The following is a 23122-nucleotide window of genomic DNA, read 5'->3' on the forward strand; positions in this document are numbered from 1 at the left end:
TAGCGCAGATTCATGCTTCATTTGTTGATGTACCAACAGAAGAAACACAGGAGAAGAAGAAGAAGGAAAGTTGCAGACCTCACTGGGATACGATTGTCAGCCCTTGTATCTATTTTTGTCTCTACTTCGTTTCAAAGAAGTTCCTCCAATGGTTTTGTGTGGGAAAATTAATGTCATCGGAAGACAAGGGCAGATCAATAGCGACAATTGGGGGAGAGCGGTTGGAGCCTTTGTGGGGGCCAAAAATGGAACTTCCAAATTTCTAACCTTGCTTTTCTTTTGGAGCAGAAGGAATAATTGTTAAAGAGACCAGTGGGTGGGCCAGAATGGTGATGGAATAGAATAGGCATGCCCATCCAATCTCACATCCCGATTAAAATTATTATTTCCACGTCCAGTCATCCATCGTAGTTGTACAGCACCAATTATTTCTTCTTCCATACACGAATTTAGGACGGATGCCGAGGATGAAGATTGACCGTGACTTCACTCCAAGCTAGTGGAGTACGTGTGCTTTATCATATTTTTATGCGAAGTCTAATGTAAATTTTGCTTGAATTATATGATTAATCTGCTAACTGTTTTTGAGGGATGATCTCATTATTAGATGTATCGTGTTTATTTGAGTCAAACGCACTGATACATCGGATCACGTGTTATTCATTTGAGATCCACACGATCTAATTATCTTGATATGAATTTAATTTATCGAAAAAATAATTTTTTATAATGACAATAAGGTGGAGGCTGGACCCAGTGATCAACCTTGGTCTCCTTAATACCCTTCATGCACCAAGAGCAAACCCTGCTCCTACTTTAGCATATCATTCAATTCATCCTGGCACGTGTAAGAACAGGAGAACTACAGATAGCATAAGCATGCTTCATCAGGCATGGATGGACAATAAAAAAAATAAAAAAAATCAGAGAAGGGGAGAATGATGAGAGTGCTTCTAGCTTGGTGCCTCGCGTGACGGGCATGACCCTACTACACTCAAAAAGGAATGCACAAAGACACAAAAAAACAGCAATTTAAAGCATTTCGATGGTGGTTGGTCGTAGGCGTGCCTGCCTGCCTCGGAGCCACTTTGATTTTTATGTCCCGAATTTGCGCCAATGACGTTCATTTCACTTTTTGAGAAGACGGTTTTGTCCCTTTCCATTTGCTCTGCGTAAAGCCTGCGAATCCCCTCTCATTACCTCAAGGCTTTACCTTGCTTTGGTAACTTGAGCGACCACCAAAAAGAAAAGAAAGAAAGAAGACATGAAACGTTTTAGGTATTCATAGTTTTGCTTCCCCTCTTTTCTTCTTTTCTCAAGGAAAAATCTTCCCTGATGGATTCCCTCCTTTGCCGCGGAATGAAATCTGAAAACTCGAATAGCTAGCTGTTTAGTCAGTTGAGCTTTGGGCCATTTCGATATTGAACGCAAACATCTGTATAATCGAGTATGCGATCATCATGCTTCAACTCTTATAAATCCGGAACTCAAGTTTAGTATTACTGTGCTCGAATATACTTTCTGAATACTAAGCAATGACCTGATGTTTGCATCCAAGTATAGGAGTTATCATTTTGAGAGCCAACACATGCCTTATCATTTATACGGATCTCACTTAGTTGATAACATACTAGGGTTTATCATGTGACAAGACATGATGTATTCAATGATAAGTAGACTCTTCACTGAAGCTCCCACAGAGAGCATGGTGACCCTTCGGGTTGGCGCCCATTGGGTCAGCCTGTCTAGCTATAAGGTGTAAGATTGTCATGCTTGCATCACATGTTTAGGGTCATTTTGATTTAGGAAAAGGCAAAAGGCAAGTGCGCAGATAAGTTCCATTGGAGTTATTAATCTATGCTGTGAAGGGTGAGAAAGATCTCATCCCAAGGTCAGTAGAGCTCACTCTCTCGAGGAACTATTTTTGACCTGATGATCTATTTGAGTAAATCTGATGAGTGATGACATTCATGGAAACTGGTGAAAGAACTGAGAGGTTGGGAGCTATTATGGGAATATTCCCTTCGAGAAAAAAGGAGTCTTTTAACGAGGGAAAGGCAATCATTCATATGAAAAATGTGGGGAGCGGGAAAGAAAAAAACAAACATTTTTTTGATGAAATAATTGAAATTTTTGCTTAGAATCTTCTACTCGATTTTCTCGCAACATAGCAGCTGCTGAAAGAGAAAGCACATGAAATATAGAATGATATTGCAGCGTGGAATTCGATTTCTGTTCTATGCAAACGAACTGAAGTGTCCAGATCAAGGTCATTGTTAGTGGGATCTTTTTCTTTATTGATAGTTCCTCAACATCTCACTTTCCCTTTTTATACGACTTGTTGCATCTTTGTCCGAAATGTACCCACATCACTATATGTCTCTGTAGTGGTAAAACCCCAGATAGTGACAGATAATAAGCAACCATTATAAAACGGTCCATGCTAAACAAAGCTAATCACGAGATTACTTGGTTACTGGCTGTGCATTGTGGCGAAAAAGTTCACACATCTTAGTACCGACACTCGATATATCGCTTGGCCTAGTCTTTGTAGAGCAGGTGGACTGTCAATTGCTAGATCAATCCAGGTTTTAATGATAATTTAAAGCTCTTAGCAAAGATAAAGTGAATCTGGCGGAAATGACTCAACGGGTGAAGATATTCATAGTCAATTGAAGGTCGCATTACGTCTGTGGACATTGAATCATCCCATGCATGTTAGTGGGAAAAGAGAGAGAGAGAGATACAAGACTGGGATAAAAGTAGAATGATGAAGATTTGAAGTTATGTCAAGCAAAGCACGTGAGACCACCATTTCAAGTCAACAAAAATAGTGATATCAACTTTAAGACCCTCTAAATTCAAGCAATCTGTCGCCTTAATTCCTAGTTAACAAATGATTCAGCTCTCGCTTTCCACCTTCGATGTCAACACGCAATTTGGAATCATGTTGCATCACGAGTCTCAAGTTGGTGGACCAACCAAAGAGTGAATATAACAACCCCCCGTGGGAGTAATTCTATCCTTGCTCTTCATAGATCCTGAGAAACCGCAATTTTAACAATGGCCAGAGGTAAACGATCTTTGCTTTATCGGGTTAAAGCGGGGGAAAACGAAAGCAGACAAATAAGAAACCCATGTGAAAGAACAAGCTAGCTAATACCATATTAAATTCGAGACGTTCGTTAGGGTGAATTGATTTCGTCTCCTTGGTCTAAAGGAAAGTCAAGGGAGGTGAACGTTTTGATTTGATAAAAGGCCCCATATATTATCATTACCAGTCATGAGCTATCATTTTAGTGAGTCATCAGTAAAAGATGCTTTTTAGTTATAACAGAGCGAAGTACTTTACCAAAAAAAAAAAAAAAAAAACAGAGCGTAGAGTAGCACTCCAGTTTGTTCTGAAAAGACAGTATGTGACCAACGATTTAAGGCCTTCTAAAGGAAAGTAAAAGGAACGAAATTTTGTTTTTTTTGGAACCTGCTCCGCTTGCTTTTATGGTGGTTCCATATGAAGCTCATCTAGGTTTCAGAAGCTGATGGAAGAAACAATTCTTGTACCTAGAAAAAATTTGGGTTTCACAGCCTCTGAGTTATATTCTTGAAAAGAACATGCATACACAAAACCCAATTCATGCCCGCTTTCTTTTCTCTTTCCTCAACATCACTCACTAGTTTAAGCATCAAAGGGCTGATTCAGGACTCGATGTTTCGTCTCACCGGCCGTTCTTCTGTAGCTTATCTCAAGCCGTCTCACTTTATTGGGGGCTTGGCACGACTTTGATTTTTCACCTCTTTCCTTTGCGAAACACACGACATAGATATGAGATTTGCACAATAATTGTGTAGATGGCATGTGCTGATTTTCGGATCTCCTGTTGTAGAACAAAATGACTATCTCATGCATCTTACGATATAGTCGTCAAGACAAAATGCCTACACATTCTTACAAGAGCTGGTATGGCATCTATATGAGAAGCGCATGCAATTCCGTATTGTAACGGAAAAAGACACACCACATGAAATCCCACTCAAGGATTTAGGAATCTCACCTTCTAAGCAAAACTCAAGATTTCATCATTTTGCCCTTGAAAGTGGGGAGTCACTTTTGATCTTATTTTCCTTCTGGCTAAGAGAGGAGCACAAAAACCCCTAGTCTCCTCCAAATCATGAGTTTCAGCTTCCCTTTTCTCTACTTTTTCCACCAGAAGCTTTCAAAACTCATAATTACCTGCTTCCACTGTTTGAAATTTGTTTTCTACGGCGACGTTAATGGAGGACAACCGATCACACGCGTTACTCGGTGTCATCATCATTCTTTGTCCTTGTGGCCCTGCCCCTGCCTTCCCTTCCCTCATCTACTCCTAACGGGGTTGCTATTCCCTCATTTCTCGGTTTGATTTTTCGATTTTTAACTTTAGTTTTGTCAAAGTTTGGAAAAGATTCAGGCCAGTTGTTGCAAGTATAGACGTTTTATATCTATCTATCTTGAGTAAAAATTGAAGAGCACAAGTTCAAATCCTAGCTAGAGCTTCTGTCTTTCCGTCCCGAACAAACATCAAATTAGGAGCTCTAAACTAGATTCAAGAACACTTCATAGATGCCTCGAAAATCTGCACAAGAGATTAGACGGTCGCTATCTCTGATTGCTTAACCAACCATCCACTATTTTTATCAACTTATTACATTCTGATGTTTGGGCTAAGAGCTCAAAATGAAACTAGTGCCCAGTACCTGCATAGTCATTTTCACATAACATTCTCAAGTTGAGTCCTAAACAAAGCCTTGAAGATTTAAATGTCATTAACCCATAGCAAAACCAGAGCAAAAATCGGGCTTTTGGTTGAAATTCTCTGTTTTGATTTTTCTGGCAATTTTGTGTTCACTAAGATTTCCACAATGATTTATATTCAAAGGGAAAGAGAAAAGATTCCAACTCATACTCACTTGAATTACATTGGCCATGACAGATTTCAGAACCAAACCACAGGGTGATAGACAAAACCTCGGAGAAAAAAAAGAAAAAGCAATAAAACACGCAACCTTTCACCACAAATTTAACCAGCTAAAGGACTTGAAGCCATTGACTTTGAAGATTGAGCTTACAAGCAAAAACTCTAATTGTCTGAGTGTCAATCAAACTCCTCTGGTGTCTAGCACAGTATAGAACCATACAGCTCAAAACCAAGGATAAAAGTAAATAAGAGTAAGACATCACAAACATGGTCATGAAGATCAACGGTAACGACGCAGAGAGAGGGAGTTGTTCCTCTTCCAAGTGGCCCTTCTGGAAGGTCGTGCCTTGTGATGCGAGTGCCCCTTTCCACGAAGGCCTCTGTACTTCTTTCCAGCAGAAGTGAGTCCACGAAGCTCCCTGTGCTTGTGCACAGGGTTGCAAATCCAATTGATTCTTGGATCCTTGCGAATAGTGTTGTGTGCAGCATCAACCAAGATAACCTCAAAATATTTGTAAGTAGAATCCTGCATAAAGTAAACCAATAAGAATGGGACTCCCGAATCTACTAGCCTCAGAAGATGCGATGTAAAGTAAAGAGTCAGAATAATCACTTATTATTTTCCCAGGCAAAAATCAATATGAAAGGAGTAAACATCATTGAACAAAAGCTTCATAATGAGTTCCTACCTCATTAAGCCAGTAGGAATTGAGGACCTTGAGACCACCCAATTTCCTCCCAGCCCGCTCCTCTGCAACGGAACGCTTACTGCGCTGGAATTTCAGCTGTGTGACACCTTGGTTTGTGGGTTTACCATACACAATACCTTTAGGAACTGGCCTTTTTCTCCCACCACGCCTTACGCGTACTCGATAGACCACATAGCCCTGGAAAAGCAGTTTGATGATCTCTAAAGCAGCAGAAAGAGTAAACCAGTCCATTCTTTTTATTCCCTATTTCAGCATATATTTCGGGGCACAGGCACTAGAACAGACATGAGAAAGATGGAGCAGGGGAGAAGTGGGCTCAACCATGAGCAAGAATCACAAAGGATCACGCTACCATTTGAATCACGACATGATTGGGATTCATTTTAACCAAGCAATTATAATTTCTAGAAGCACCTCCCGTGGGCATGGCATAAGAGGCAACACTAGATAGGAAAACTATCAAGCATAATTAGAAGAACAATATCCATAGGCAAAATGAAAAACCTGTTTGGCCTTGTAGCCCAGACGCCGGGCCTTATCAGGACGAGTGGGGTGAGTGACACGCACAATGGAAGGGTGCTGGCGGTACTCCCAACACCTCACCCTCTGCAGAAACCTCATGACATCTGATTGCTTCTTCCTCCATAGCTCCGACACGTACTTATAAGCCCCTAACATTCAAACGCCATAAGTTAGAACGCCGCAATCAGAACAGAAACATTAGTATAAGCTAGTGACTGCAAATGCTACAAAATCATGTTTCTACAGCATAACATAGCTCTTAAATTAAATAGGAGCCTAGGACTTACTATAGACTGACACCTAAGTAGAAACAGAAGTTCTCAAAAAAAAAAAAATAACCCAATGAGAATACAACATAGAAAACTACTTCCCAAACAGATGGACATTATTTTCCTTTACGAATGCTTAAGTTCAAAGACGAATTCATAACTTTAATCATTTCTACTAATGCCGTCGAATGCAGTATTCAGCTCAAGGAAGTTCCAGCAAACCAACGATAATCAAGAAGAACAAAACAGGTTGGTTAGTGCAATTTTCATCTTTCCTCTCCTATTCCAGAATCTCTAGAATCTCTGTTACCCTCAGAATACCCGGACAAGTTACGAAATCGCGCCTGGATATGTCAATGCAAACCCAACTAGCCAGCCGCGTTTACTCAGTAATCAGATATACTATTCCAAAAGGCGTCGCGAAACCTCATTATTTTCAACACCCAACAGTCCGCACAATCTCATACCAAGCCCATAATAATGGGTAAAAAGATAAAGAGAAATCAAACGAAGCATCTTGAATTCTTCGCGGCCATGTGCATCAACTACGCTTCTATGAGAGCATTGAACGCGTCATTTCAGTGCATCCGATCGTTCAGCTAAACAAGGTCGACACAAGTGAAGATCTTTAGAGAGAGAGAGAGAAAGAGAGGAATACGTACCCATCGCAGCTCTTCTTCTTCTTCTTCTTCTTCGGGTTTACCTGCCCAGCGAGAGAGGAGGTCGGCACTCGGCGCAAGAGCGATGGGGCATCTCTGATTAGGGTTTTAGCCAGACAAGAATGAGGCGGAATGACTGAATTGCCCCCCCGCGTCATGGGCTCGACCATCCTGTCAGCCCTTGTCGCAACAAGGCCCGGTGAGAAATGGACCCGGACTTATTCTTGGGCTTTCCTGTGTTGTCGGATGATCCATCCGATTTTGGGTCGGGTGGATCGAAGCCCGCGTGAACGAAATGCGGTCCATACCAACCCGCTGATATCAAGAGCGATGCACGAGTTCTGCTAATCCTAATTAACGTCGCCATGACTTATCTTGCAAATAAAATTTCTCCCAATCTTTTAACAACATATTTATGATAAATTTATCTTAAACTAATTTTTTAACTATCAAAAAACCTCAAACTAGTACACCGACGATAAATTTACTTTCCATTAAATTTATTGAGTTTGATGACACATAATAATTGGTGAGTGTAGGAATGTGCAAAATGGATCACTCGAACCAAGAATTGCTTAGACCGAATTGGATCGACAAGTTTGGTCCCATTCGCAGTTCCCAAAAGTGGAACCAATGTTCGGACGATCCAATTCTAAGAGAGAATCGGACCGGACCAACTAAATATATTTTTTATTTTATTATTTCTTCAAAAAAATTAATAAAATGTGAATTAAACACTATATTGATTTGTTTCAAGTGATGGGGAAAAAAAGAGCAATAGGGAAAATTGTGAGAAAAAAAGTAATGGGAAAAAATCGTGAAAAAAAAAAATAAGTGAGCAGTTCCTAGTCCTAAAATCAATGGTCTGGTCCTTGATTTCGATTTTTGGGGATTGGGAATCGATCACCCCTAGACGAGTGTATTAGTTTAGAATTTTATCTTTTATTTGTCATAGATATACTAATTAATGATATCAATTCAATTTAACAAATAATAATGCAATTTAAATTATCACAAATATAAATTTATGGTCTTTTATGATAAAAAATTATTTGAGCGTAAATTTGTTGTTAATATATTTGTTTGGGATTTTAATGATTGAAAAAATAATTTTTGGTCAATTTATAATATGTGTTTTAGTTTGCGGTTTTTGAGAAATTAATTAGTAATTTAATGTACGTGAATGTAAGTGCACTTTACTGTTTACACATTTTGATGCAGAATGCAATGCACCGCTTTTTTTTTTTTTTTAATTAACAGTCCGGGTGGCTCGATGGGTTAATTTTCGCGCACCTAATTAAATTCACTTCCTCGATTCCAGGTAATCTGTGTCGAGATTAGAATCGTTTCGGTGGTCCCGTACTCGATTATATGGAGTAAGAATCAAACCCAAATAGTCCACTTTTCTTTTTAAGTTAAAATAGACCAATCGTTCTACCCCGCGTACAAACCCATTCGTCGTGCCGTCAAATCACTAGCCCCCTTTGACTCGGCGTAAGCTAGCGTGGTTCGACGCGTGGGAACGTAATCGGGGATTAGATCGGATCAGGACCGGACGGGATCGATCGAAGCACTGTCCGTCCCGTCATCGACCAACTAACGTCCCGTTCTCTCTTCAGTTGATCTGATACGACGGGCTGGGGAAAGACAACAATGACACATAATTACGAAGACGACATGGGGTATTCGGCGGAACAACCAAAGCGAATCTCAATCAATCAATCGCTCTTTTGCTTGACCCGGATGTAACGATTCTTCGTGTCCATTGAGGATAAAGACGCGAAATTTGATCGCGATTTACCTTATTTTTAAGTCGCATTCCATAGGTTGTCAAATTCATGTCACGCCCCTCTTTCGTCGCTTAGCTTGTATTTTCACACGCTAGTTCTGCCCCCCCAAAATTATTATAATAGGACGCAGTTTTCTTGCTTACGGGAAACAAATAATCTAGGAATAGGACATGTTGTTTTCGCACCCCTTCCTATTCTTTGTATTTGCATATGTCGTCGCTTAGACATTCCTATTCCCATCGCATCGTGGATACAAGGGCAACTGAATGCCTTTTTGGGCTTAACAATTTGGAAGATGAATGCCAATCGCTAACGATATGACTTGGAGATTTGTCAATTTTATCAACTTCTTCATAAGAAGGCAATTAGAAATGATTTACAATTTTTTAATATCACGGTACTAAATATTATTGAAAAATGGCTAAAATAACTCGAGATGGACGGAATTTTTATATTCGTTATGTTCGTGCATTGAATAACATATAATGCATTGAAAAATCATGATTTACATAAAATTGAATAGCGATGCATGCATCACTATACAATCATCTCATTATCATCGTTATAAGTTCATATTAACTTATAAAGTATGTGCCCTGTGCACAGTTACAACGAATGATCATTGGTTATTCAATTTTAAATTCGTCAATTGTATTGAGCTAATTGAAGGACTGAGAAGTCACTCTTATGCGTAGAGGCAACCAATTATCTATGTGTACGTTTGTATATTTCTTTGTTTTCTTTATTTCCTTTGATGGCAAATGGAGATGTGGCGAGATATTCTCCGTCCTAAAGCCCTAAACATATTTGGTATCTCATGGAATTTGAAGGGCATCACCAGATACCCAAAAAAGATGCATTTTGCCTCATCCACCCCAAATTATTACCAGAAGCGGCCCAAAAGATTAGCCAAGTTTGGTTAATAAGTGTTGCCATCATTTTGGAGTGCAAGTTCTAGTCGCTTTGAAATTCTATCTTTCTAGAAACCCAATGCATTCAATTGGTGCACTAATAGCCGCCCTATCTCATGGAGGGAAACTACAACAATTTAGGCTATGTCATCCTCGAGTTACCGTGCATTGAAAGACTTCGGAATTAAGATAAGAGTATACGAAAGAAAGGCTTATGCAATTTTTATATCATGACAAGCAGTACACGAAATGACTATTTAAAAAATCAAAATCTTATGATATTATTTACAATCAATTAACGATACGCATGATCAAATGAGATGTATACAGAAACCTGATTCATATGGGGAATAAATGGACAGATTTAGAATCTCCAAATTTTCTTTTTCTTTTTTTCCTTTTTTCTTTTTTGCAGTCTTGGATTATATTTAGTGCAAAGAAACTTGATTCATATAGGGAATAAATGGACATATATAGAATCTCCAAATTTTCCTTTTTCTTTTTCAGTCTTGGATTATGCTTAATTTAAAGAAATCCAATTCATACGGGGAATAAATAAACATATTTAGAATCTCCTATCGGATTAGATTTCTTTTTTGTTTTTGGGTCTAGGACCAAGCTTAATAAGTGTTGCCATCATTTTGGAGTGCAAGTTCTAGTCGCTTTGAAATTCTATATTTCTAGAAAGCCAATGCATTCAATTGGTGCACTAATAGCTGCCCTATCTCATGGAGGGAAACTACAACATTTTAGGCTACAACTACCTTGAGTTACTGTGCATTGAAAGACTCCATAATTGAGATAAGACTATACGAAAGAAAGGCTTATGCAATTTTTATATCATGACAAGTAGTACACGGAATGACTATTTAAATCAATATCTTATGGTATTAGTTACAGTCAATTAAGGATACGCACAATCAAACGAGATGTATGAGGAATAAATTGACATATTTAGAATCTCCAAATTTTCCTCTTTTTTTGTTTGCGGTCTTGGATTATGTTTAGTGCAAAGAAACTTGATTCATATAGGGAATAAATGGACAGATATAGAATCTCCAAATTTTCCTTTTTCTTTTTCAGTCTTGGATTATGCTTAATTTAAAGAAATCCAATTCATATGGGGAATAAATGGACATATTTAGAATCTCCTATCGGATTAGATTTCTTTTTTCTTTTTGGGTCTAGGACCATGCTTAATAAGTGTTGCCATCATTTTGCTGTGCAAGTTCTAGTCGCTTTGAAATTCTATCTTTCTAGAAAGCCAATGTATTCAATTGGTACACTAATAGCTGCCCTATCTCATGAAGGGAAACTACAACATTTTAGGCTAGGTCGTCCTCGAGTTACCGTGCATTGAAAGACTCCGGAATTGAGATAAGAGTATACGAAAGAAAGACTTATGTATTTTTTATATCATGACAAATAGTACACAAAATGACTATTTAATAAATCGATATCTTATGGTATTAGTTACAATCAATTAAGGATACGCACAATCAAATGAGATGTATACAGAAACCCGATTCATATGGGGAATAAATGGACATATTTAAAATCTCCAAATTTTCCTCTTTTTTTTTTTTGGCGGTCTTGGATCATGTTTAATGCAAAGAAACCTAATTCATATAGGGAATAAATGGATAGATATAGAATCTCCAAATTTTTCCTTTTTCTTTTTCAATCTTGGATTATGCAGAGTTTAAAGAAATCTGATTCATATGGGGAATAAATGGACAGATTTAGAATCTCCAAATTTTTCATCTTTTTTTTTGCGGTTTTGGATTATGTTTAGTGCAAAGAAACCTGATTCATATAGGGAATAAATGGATAGGTATAGAATCTCCAAATTTTTCTTTTTTCTTTTCAATCTTGGATTATGCGTAGTTTAAAGAAATCCGATTCATATGGTGAATAAATGGACAGATTTAGCATCTCCTAACGGATTGGATTTCTTTTTCATTTTGGGTCTAGGACCATGCTTAACCAAACCATTGCAGGGACCTATCACAATAAGAGAAAAATAGAGGGGCCAAATTGCAAAGCTCCCCCCTCTATCATTGGAAGATTGGGGAATACAAATGATTAAAAAAACGTTTGATTCCTATCCTCAAGCCAAGCACATCTCCAGCCTCGTCACTTGTCCGAGCGAGGCGAAAGAGTACAAGACTGGGTTCCGGAGCCGAAGACGCCGACATTCGCCCCACGCAAAAAGCCATAAACTTTGCCCTCCTCTTGCCTCGCCTCGCCCGACCCATTTCTTCAATCTCCGGGGAGGATTGTTCGGCAGCGCATCGCCGGCGGAGAGCATGAGGAGAGGTTCGTTTGGTGGCATGGAAGGAGGAAGCAACAGCATGTTCAGGACCCTCGGTCGGTCCGTCATCCGAGCTGGCGTCGGCGGCGGCGGCGGGAGCGGAGTCGGCGGTGGTGGGTTTCAAGAATCCTTCGCTGCTTCCTCTAATTCCTCTCCTACTTCTCCTAGGAGTGCCTCTGGGTCTGGCCACAAGCTCGGCTCCAGCCACCTGCTCTCTCTCAACTCGGCTACTTCGCCCTTCTCTCCGTGTAACACCGTCCCGGTATCCGCCGCTTCTTCTGGCGTGTCCACGTGGCTACCCTTTCCCCCTTCGTCCGAGGTCGATGAGGACGAGTGGGTGTTCGCCGATGGGAATGAAGACCAAAGGAGGAGCCTCCACTTCGATGATCTCGTTCTTGGGTCTGTTCCTTCCACCGACGAGGTTAACGGTGCCGTTTCTGCTATTCAACAGTATGTGTTTCTCTATCCTCTTTTTCTGCTTTCCGTTGAAGTTCTTGCGAGGTGTTTACTTCTGGGTTTCTGGAATTATTTGTGTTTTTTAATCCTTTCTTGGAAAATTGGAAAGGCTGAGGAGGAGGTGACGCATTTTGAGTGTGCATTTGGGATTGTTTGCGCGTCTCTTTCAAATGGATTGGAGGGCCTGCTTTCATTTGTTAAAGTATGACTTTGATGTATTGGGGGTGGTATGGAGATGGCCCACAAAAGGGGGCTAACGTGGGGTTTCATTGTTTCTTGTGGTCGAGGTTTATCTGTGGCCAACACACTAGTGATTGCAGTGATGTTGCCAAGGTATTACACGTGGCTTGTGCTACCCAAGAAGCAAATGTTTTCTCTCCAATAAGTAATCATTAATGGGTATGATTTGACGATATGTTAAGTTTACGCCCGAAGTTATCATGCTGAAACTGATGGTTAACATGCACGTAGATGCAAAATAGAGGAAACAGTTTCCTTGATAACATTTGAACTGCTGGGCTCTATTGGAAGCGACTGGTTTGATATTTGTCAATTTTGAGTGCGGTTGAATGGACTAATCAAGTTACTTTCAAATCTTATCGATAGTCCTGCTTCTTAGCTGCTCGTCCCTTTTCTTTTCGGTTTGAGTTTCCTTTGTTATATGTAAGTCCATCATATTTGATCAACTGGTGGCAAGTATACTTGAATTAATAAGAAATTCGCGAGGAATGGGTGGATGGACCACGTAACTAACGATGCAGTACTCTTTAATTACTCAATAGTTTCTCTACCCCTGGATAATAAGAAAGGAGCAGACCTTATACATGTGTTGGCATAGATGGTTCAATTGAGCAGAAACTATGGACAAAGCAGAATTTTCTTGTGCTGGACTTTTTGAGCAGCTCTATGTACTTTAATTTTATGGTCCGCATGGCATATTCCAATAATGATGCAGGGACCTTATATATGCCTTTGTGAGTTCCTGATGTCATATATTAGAATTTAACCTCCTTGTCCTTCAACAGAGGTGGACATATCGGCAGGCCCTCCTTCCTCTTAACATATCTGCATAGATTTTGTGCAAGTTGGAATCCCAACATGCTCTTCTTCACCTCTCTGACCATTTGGTTGTGTACCGTAACTTATAAAAGCTGCTGCTGAATTATCTGCTCTACAGGGTATTTGACTCTGGGCCGTACTCTCAGTATGTCCGGGACAGATTCAGTCCATATGTGGACAACAATGTAGATCAGGTGAAAAACACCTCTAATTCGCTGCCTCGAGTTTCTTCTTATGGATCGGAGATGGATTGGATAGAGCCTGCTTTTCATCTTTCTAACTCTAGAGCACTGCAACCTCATGAACAAGTATACGATGCTTTCCACTTGCTGCAGAGGGATCCATCTGTTCAGGTAGGTATCTTTCTTAGTTATATGCAAAGGGTCCGCGTATCTATTTACTGGATTTATCTGTCGAGAAGTATGATAAATATGTGATTGCAGAAGATGATTTATGGTGCTCTTGTTGAATAATGGTGATTGTTAATTTGTGATGATACTATCCCCCCTCGCTAGCCCTTCTCATTTCTTTTCTGTTCTTGGAGGACATTTGGCAAACAGCATATTCTGATTTAGTTAGATCTTGATGTTTCCATTTCTTGCCTGTAATGACATTTAACGTGCTTTTGAAATTGTGTCAAAGAGCGCTCTGGCTTTGCCAAAGAAAGAGAGAGATATCAGCATTCCGCCCAATACATGTTAATGCACAAGCTAATATTTTTCCGATCCTTTTTGGCAGAGGATGGTTATTTCACTGTCATCAGATAAAGCTGTCTGGGATGCTGTTTTAAATAATGAGGCAGTCAAGGAGCTCAGAGAATCATGCCAAGCAGGTGGGTATCCTTTATGCAGAATCCGTTAGGTCTTTGCATTTTATTTTCTCATTTTGCTTGGTACATTTGCAGTTCTCTTTGTTCAGCTGAATCTTTTTTTCTCATGCAATAGAATGCATCATCTGAGGAAAGTTTCAAGTTGTTTACCAATGAAGAAGCGAAGCATTTTTTTTTTTTTTTTTTTTTTTTTTTTTTGGTTCATAATATTTTTGGGGTAGTTTCGTCAGCTGATTGATCTAAATCATAGTCATGGTTGATTCTGACAAAGGTCCAGTGTGGGCACATCTACAATTTCTGTTGAACTTATTTCCCTGTCATCATTTTGTCATATCGTTGTTACTTGTTTGAGACGTAAAACATATGGATCCGGGGGTTTGGATTTCTCATTGAGTTTTGGTGTTAGAGTTGAAATTGAATTTGATTTTTTGGTTGTATTTGATCTCAGCCATTGTCACAGTATGTCAAATGTGTTCTTTGTACCCATCAATCTTGTGCTGAACTTGAGTGGCTTGGTGATAAGTACAGATTTTTAGCATCCTCACTCTAGATTTCATGGTTGCATGCAGCGGAAATTAGTAGTATTCCGGATACAAGCTCAGATGGTAGCTCTATTGATTCCAATGAAGTGGTCAATGTGGTGAGATGGATGTTTGACAACACCGTAGGAAAAGTCACGGAACTGATTGAGAAGATCAAAAAACTCGTCGGTGAGTTGTTCCAGATGCCTCCAAACAAGGAGGCTGCCTCATCAGCACCTGCTGACCCCTTTGAGGAAAAGTTAAGAATGTCGTTTCTGCTATCCGTCGTGGTCCTTCTGGTCGTGGCTGTGGCTCGAGCTCACAAGGTTTGACCTGACCATCATTTGTCGACATGACTTCTGTAAATTAACGCAGTGATTACTCTCCGTCTTCTCAGCATTTAGCCGTAATTATTGATAACTGCACGATTTTAGTTTCTTTGTGGTGAGTAAAAACTATCAGAACGACTGTTGTTTCATCTGTCAGATAAATAATTATGCTTGGTGACTTTTGTACGTTCGTCTTTCAATGTTAGCGAGGTTAAATATGACTCATTGCCCCCTTTTTTTCTTTGTCGTTTTTGGCAAGACCGACTCATTGGACAAATAACAGGCAAAAAATTATTGAATTGGTTAAATGTAGTGCATAATAAAACTTCCAAGTGAAATATCTCTTTTCTTGATTACCCGGGTATGAAAATTAAGTAACAGCTTCATCCGTTTGGTTATGAAGTGAGAAAGGATTCAAAGAATGATAATTAGAGGAGAATGGTACGGGTACAGAGATAAAATTAGGTTTATGGTTCTAACTTACGTCATTTGGTTGATTAGCTAGTCGTTTGTCTATTCATAATCATTTTCCGTTTTGTACGGTCGGTTATTTTGTGGAAGAATCATTCTCGGACTCCGTGATTAGCGAAACCAATGATGAATCCATTAGAGACATCACATGATCAGTCATTTCCATCATTTACATGTTACTTTACCGTAAATTTACGGTCCTTCTATGCCGTCCGAAGAAATGTTGGTGACTTACAGAAGAGATTAGCAAATTTGACGGCTTTCCATGAGAGCAAATTTGATGGCTTTCCATGAGTGCAAATTTATACTTTACAGGTAGATTGCAACTCACCAATTACTAGGTCAAGTATTCGTTAGCAGTGACCAGAGCTTGATAAGTCGGGTGACAGAGAATCGATTCATCAGTTTCGCTGCAAGGCACGATGAAGGGTATTAATGGATGGGATGAGAGTTCACCCATGAAGTTGAAAAAGCTTGCTATTTTAGGCCTTTGTTTGTGTGTGTGTGTGTTTTTTTTTTTTTGGTTATGAACACAATTTTTATTTTTTTTTGTTCCAGGAAACAAAAAAAAGAACATAATTTGTTTGTGTTTTTATTCAAATCTATTTTTTTTGGTTCTCGGAACAAATTTGGAATGTAAAAACAAGAAAAACTTATTTCTTGTTCCTAAAACACTTTCGAGAAACAATTTTTTTCTCTCATATTTTTTTTTTCTCTTTCTTTTCTTCTTCTTTTTTCTTTGGCCGGTGGTCGGCCTCGGCCATAGCCGACGACCGGCGTCGAGGGTCGGCGACCTCGCCGGGGTGTTGTTGGCCCCGGCAAGGACGAGTGTCGCTGGCCCTTGGCAAGGCTCGGCCTCACCTTGGCCGGGCGAGCTCGAGCTCGCCCAGATCCGGTGAGGTTGACCTCGCCCACCATCGGTGAGGCTCGACGCCGCCAGGGGCCGGCGAGCCTTGCCGTGGCTGGGCGAGGCGCCGGCCGGCGCCGAGCCTTGCCGTGGCTGGGCGAGGCCGTCGGCCCTCGTCGGCCGGTTGCCATCCATGGCCGAGGTCGGCGACCGGCCAAAAGGAAGGAAAAGTAAAATAAAATATTAAAAAATTAAAAGAAAAAAAATTATACAAGTTTACTAAACATATTTCTGTTTTTTTTCTATTCTAGGAACAAATTTACCAAACACATTCTTGTTTCTTGGAATACAAATAAAAAAATTTAAATTTTTTTAATTTATATTTTCTGGAACAATTTTTGAACAGAAATCTTAGCTTTAGATTTGATGGATGGTAGCTATTGGCCCAATTTGAAAACTGCCGAGCCCACGCCAGCGGAGCAAGCAACGATTTCATGCACGAAACGGAGGATCAATTGAAAACCAATCTCTACCCTGAAGAAACAGCCAGAGAGTAATTGCGCAAGAGCAGCACATGCACACATTCACATATTCTTTCCATTTTCCATATTATCGACTACAGCAACCCGTCACCCAATTGCCATAGTTAGAGGCCAAGTGCAGTGCATTAGGCATATGATCTCTTTCCGATTGCTAAACTGCCGTAACACTGAGAAATGCAAAGAGACCTGGCTGCCCCTTACCGATACTATCCACCCAGTGAAACAAAATTGGAGGAATTTTAGAGGCGGAAGGAAGAAAGATCGATAAGATTAGAACATAAAGTACAGTAAAAAGGTTACTTGGAATTAAAAAGGTGGCCAGGTTGCACATGCACTGGGTCCAATTGAATCTATGGCAAGAAGTACAAACACGGATGACAGTAACAGGGCAACAATGAAAACCCAACTAGCCATATATGACGAGTAATGTATAAGTTTTTTCTTTAAGGAAAATGCCGCACCAGATGATTAACACAAAGCATAGGAGCACCCGTTGATTTATATAAAAGTAAATAATCACTAAGTGGATAAACCTTTGGCTCCATCAAAGAGAAATAAATACGGTTGTATGTAACAATAAAAGGGAACACCATCTACATTGCCAGAGCACCCAGTGACTCTGACGAAGATCCATCAATATCAGCATAGACAAACTTGTGGAGCTCTTATCATCACCTAGACCCGTTAAACGGGTGGGTCGGGTCGGGTTTGGGTCGGGTTATAAATGGTCCGACCCAAATCGACCCATTTAACCCGTTATACCCACCCATTTATTATAATGCAAAAATTTTGACCCATACCCGACCCGACCCGCATACTCCACCTATACCCGACCCATTTAACGAAACCTAAAAAAAGTTTATATATATATTTTTAAAATGATATTGCTAAAATGGTTTTATACAACATAAATTTAATAGATATTATTTTAAAAAAATCGAATTTTAATTATTTTTTGTTTTTTAAAAATTAATTTTTAATTTTTAATTTTTTAAAATAATTTTTTAATTATTTTTATTTTTATTTTTAAGAATATAATATAATATTTATTTTTTTTTTTTCTTTTTCTTTTTCTTCTTCTGGCCGCCCGCCGCCACGACGCCGCCGGCCACGATGATTGCCGCGGCCGGCCACGGGCGAGCCTCGAGGCTCACCCGGCGAGCTTGAGCCGACGCCGAGCTCGAGCGAGCTCGAGGCGAGGCCAGATCCGGCGAGCTCGAGGCTCTCGCGCATCCGGCGAGCTCGAGGCTCGCCCGCCGGGCGAGCTCGAGCTCGCCCTCGCCCGACGCCGGCGAGTTCGAGTCTCGCCAGATCGGGCGAGGCTCGAGCCTCCGCCTCGCGAGATCCGGCGAGCTCGAGCCGAGGCTCGCCCGGCGCGAGCCGAGGCTCGCCGGGCCATCGCCGTGCCATTGACGGCAGGAGGAAGAAGAAAGAAAAAAAAAGAAGAAAGAAAAAAAAAAAAAGAAAAAAAAAAAATAAAATAAAATAAAAGTAATTATAATTATAATTTCGGTTTTTATAAAAAAAATTGTAAAGTCAAAGAGAGGAGAGAGATGGTGGGGTTTTGAGTGAAAATAAATAGGTTTATTTTTAATGGGTTGATAAATGGGTCGACTCTTTAACCCATTTAAAACCCATATATTTTAGTCTTAACCCATTAAAACTTATTATGGGTGCTTTATGAAAGAAAGCTTGACCCATTAATGACCCATTTAACCATAAATGGGTCTATAAATGGGTTGTGTAACCCATTTAACACCTCTATCATCACCATAACCCTGACCAACTAATCTACAAGGTTAGGATGATAATGTCATGAAAACCTTTAACCAAGCATAGTGAATGATCAGGTAGTAGATCTCCCCATTGCTATTGCACATCATTGTATTATTAATATTTAAATAATAAACCACACCTTCATCTAACCCTTAAACTTTTGAACAAAGGTTGACGGTGGCCCCACAAAATCTCACACAGACGTAGCTAGGAGGTCCTGAGTTCAAATCTTCCAGGCCCCTATTTGCCTCCCTAATTAAATTTCCACGCTTAGTACTAGGCAAAAGACCAGACTAAGCGTGATGGGAGTGTTAGAATATTTAAATAATAAATCACACCTTCATCTAATAGCTTAAACTTTTAGAACAGTTGGCAGTAGTCCCACAAAATCTCACAATTAACCTAACCAGAAGAATCCAACAAAAATAATTTATTGGAACGTCGTTCAATTTGAATAACCACTGTTGGCGAGATGGACTGTAGTTGTAACTCATTTTGGCAGCCACATCACTCAGTTTGCACCTCAAATTAACAACTAATGATGGTCCAATCACTGCGCTGTCCAAACCCATCAAACTCGCTGAGTCTACAACTACAAATTACTACAAGTGTAGTCCAAGTGAAATGACTATCATAATAATATAACATAAAGGTATACCAATAAATCAGGCAGGCTATATGCGTGACCAGAACACACCCTAGACAATATCCATAAGCCAATATTGTCATAATCCCAACGCAAGGAACCTAAACAAGGATTACACCTCTAAAGATAGTCCCCTCTTAAGATGCCGACATGGATTTAGATTAGAGACACATAAGTTACACAAATAAGGATACGACGGTGCCAGCATCAGAATTTGAGTAGGCATCAGATAAGGAAACCCACATTGAATGGCCCCCATTCAAATAAAACCAAGAGCATGAGACACTGAATCCTCAATATCCCGCAGGGCGTTTATTTCTGCATTCGAAAAAGATAAGAGAACCTACCTACTGCAGATAGGTTTCTGGCACATTTTGCTTGACGAGAGATCAACTGCCAGTGCTTCCCTATGTTATCTGCCCGATAAAAAGATATTCTAACTGTTCCACCACAATCAAACCAAACTGCAGGTAAAAACGATCCAAACGAGACAACATGGGTATTGATTCCTGCCATGTTAGATTTCCGACACTGTAAGAGAAATTGGAGGGAAAGGACACCCACAAGCAATGACAGCCTCTAAGTTTAAGTCCAGCAAACTCAGTATTCTTTTACCGAACTAAATCACCACCCAGCATAAGAAAGGGTATCCAAAACATGCATTACATTATCGACTACTTTCACAGATCACCAGATGACGAAACAATATAGGGAAAGTCAACCCATGCAGATAAGAATAGAACTCCTATGGTCCAAACACCTATGAAATGCCTTAAGCACGACTTCCATGAAAGAAAAAATTGTTGCCAACCACTTACTACCCAAAAGAGAGCAATTTTAACAGTTTTCATACGCTAACCACCCAGGGAATATAACTTTCAAAACTAGGGGATAAAATTGCCATCCTGCTGTTCTGTCAATTTAGTTCAAACAGACAGGATGGTATCTCCATTTGCCTACTATTCTGTATCAGCCACAGCGCCCCCTCCTAAGCAATGTAGCATCATTTACTCTAACGACTAACCCTCCCACAACTAACGACAGCAAAAAGAGCACCAATGTCTTTTAAGAAACAAGGGATGGATATCAATATGCTGCAAAAGACCAATCTCAATGCACAAGGTTAAAAGCATGTTGGATAAGAGGAGCATAGGAGGATTTACAGCCCATGAAACATTTCCCATGCTCTGAGAATGGTCTGTGGTTGAAGTGGGTGCCAGAGCTGTTAGGGGAACCACACAGTAGTATGGAGCACAGCCTAAGGAAGATGCCTGAACAGGTTGAACAGCTGCTGGCATGGCAGGAATAGTGCTTCCATAGACGCTAGTGGGGGCAGATGGTGTGGAGCTAATGCTTTCAGATTGGACTCCAGGTGGATAGTATTGTTGTGCTGCACTCTAAAGTGTAGTCTAAGATGGAGTGCCGGGAGGAAGTGGCTGCACCGATAGAGGAGGAGGTGCATATGACACGCCATAAGGAGGCATGCTTTGGCCTGGGAAGGGAACAGCAGAGATTTATGGTGGAGGTGCATAACCAAACGGAGGAGTAGTTACAGGTGCTCCCCATGGAACTGGAGTAGCTGTGCAGCTTGCAGGCGGAGAAGCTGTAAGGGGACAACCTGCAGTAAATTGCTGAGATGGACAAGCACCAGTAGGCTGGCTTGTAGCAGGAATGGGCACTGTTGAAGCTGGAGGAGCAGGAGGTACAGAAGGCTGCAAGGGTCTTCCAGCCACTTTTACAGCAATGGTTCTCCCCTCAAGAAGATGGCTGTTCATGGCTTGAATAGCAGCATTTGCCATTTGGAGTCTTGGACATCTGCATACTTTACAAAACCATATCCTTTGCTCATCCAGTGATTCGGTCCTTGAAGACTTTAGCCATAATGATCTCACCAAATTGTGAGAACAAATGAATCAATGCATTGTCATCAAGGGTAGGTGGCAAATACCTGATATATAAGTTTGTATCATCGTCTTTGGTGGCTTCAACACATTTGACCCTAAACTCCGATGTGATCAAGTCCCATTCCCTTTACCACTGGTGTTTTTAAGCCAAGAAGGATTGCTTACAGTACTGCCAGGACCAAGTGCCAGAGCGCTGCTTTGCTTGGTGGCTGACTCAGGAACTGTCTCTCCTAACTCAGCTTAGAAATTCTGATACTCATCATCCATTTTCTTTCCGATAGCACCCTTCATGGGACAATCTATCATAGGGTGCCCCCCATCACCGCCAATCTTACAGAGTACATCACACTTAAATGTAGATGTACATGAAGGATGTGGATATTGCTGATGACCAGGTTCACCACAAGCCGACAATACTCCTCATCTTTTATGGTCCCATTCAAGGCGGCAACTTCTCTGAGCTGCTGTCTCTTGTGCTCATTCAGTACCTCATCCACTGGCTGCAACAGCTTCTCTACCATACCAGCAGCTGCATCAAGAGCTTCCTGTGTCTCAGCTTCAACCATAACATGTAAATCCTCATTTTCAGACGGGTCAGACTTCAAATCCCTTTTCTGCTGCAACCTACCCTCTTTAACCGAACCTTTACCACGAATAACAATTTTGGCACCTGTTTCTCGCTGCATTCTCTTCTGAGTATTTTGCCTCGGACCAATAATAAGTTCGATGAAATTATAGCCAGGATACCCTTTCATCGGTATATAGAGTTTCTTTTGCAACTTGGGGCGGCCTATAATCCAGAGGTGGTTTAAATGCAGGATTCCGCTTAATTATCTGTGAAATAATTTCCTGCCTTTCCTTGTTTAATCGCTCTCGCGCTTCATACTCTCTCGTGTTTATCCTGATTCCCATGCTATCATAAATAGGCTCGGGTGAAGGAAAACGAGCTCCCTCAGTCTTATCATCCAATGACCGACCAGACTGAAGCATTCCACTCATTTCCAAAAGGCTAGCGTTCAGGGCCTGAATTTCGGGATCAAATTCAATACCTCCAGTCAAATCTTTCATGAAGTCAGGCAGCTGAACGGCAGGCTTCAGCTCGTCGTCGTCGGCCGACCGTGACTTCCCCTTCCTCGTGCCGCTTCCCGAGTCATTTCCCTCGGTACTCTGGCCGTTGCGATCGGACGAGGGAGGGTCCCATCGGCTACGGCAGCACCTCCTCCTCCCCGCCAGAGCAATCCTTGTCGGTGCCGCTGTGAGCATTAGTGTCCAAGCTCCGCTCTGAGAGAGGATAGGCCTCTGTAAATGTGGCTTCCGCGGGGAATCAAAGGCCGGTTGGCGGAATCTCCGCAGAGCACGAGGAACCGTTTCCATAGACGCTCCGAGGGTGCTGGTGATTCGAAGATAGGGCTTTGACAGGGCTTCGAGCTTCAGATGATTGCGAAGAGAAAGTTGCGGTGGTGATCGGAGGGCTGAGGATCCGAAGGAGGAGGCGGAGGAGGAGGCGGAGGAAGGCAGCGGTGGAGGAAAGGAGGGAGGCTGGGGATCCACGGCGTAGTATTGATTGCAGGGACTCCATGGGCGAGGAAGGATTCGGAGGCTCTAGGGTTTG

General features: G+C 40.9%; 2 protein-coding genes and 1 pseudogene across 2 annotated transcripts; 1 reads left to right on the forward strand and 2 right to left on the reverse strand.

Annotated features, from left to right (window-relative positions):
- Positions 1-4919: 4919 nt before the first annotated feature.
- Positions 4920-7203, reverse strand: LOC104449821 (60S ribosomal protein L15-1). The gene is made up of 4 exons (XM_010064096.3): positions 7119-7203; positions 6170-6336; positions 5645-5842; positions 4920-5481 (listed from the first exon to the last, which is right to left on the reverse strand). Exons 1-4 carry the CDS (start codon positions 7120-7122, stop codon positions 5236-5238), a joined length of 615 nt encoding a protein of 204 aa, XP_010062398.1. The 5' UTR covers positions 7123-7203; the 3' UTR covers positions 4920-5235.
- A 4710-nt stretch (positions 7204-11913) lies between these two features.
- On the forward strand, positions 11914-15542 carry LOC104449827. The gene is made up of 4 exons (XM_010064109.3): positions 11914-12580; positions 13764-13998; positions 14384-14477; positions 15044-15542. Exons 1-4 carry the CDS (start codon positions 12126-12128, stop codon positions 15325-15327), a joined length of 1068 nt encoding a protein of 355 aa, XP_010062411.1. The 5' UTR covers positions 11914-12125; the 3' UTR covers positions 15328-15542.
- Positions 15543-20597: 5055 nt separating this feature from the next.
- LOC104415681 lies at positions 20598-23122 on the reverse strand (annotated as a pseudogene).

This window comes from Eucalyptus grandis, chromosome 1 (genome assembly GCF_016545825.1).
Source record: "Eucalyptus grandis isolate ANBG69807.140 chromosome 1, ASM1654582v1, whole genome shotgun sequence".
Classification (NCBI taxonomy): Eukaryota; Viridiplantae; Streptophyta; class Magnoliopsida; order Myrtales; family Myrtaceae; genus Eucalyptus; species Eucalyptus grandis.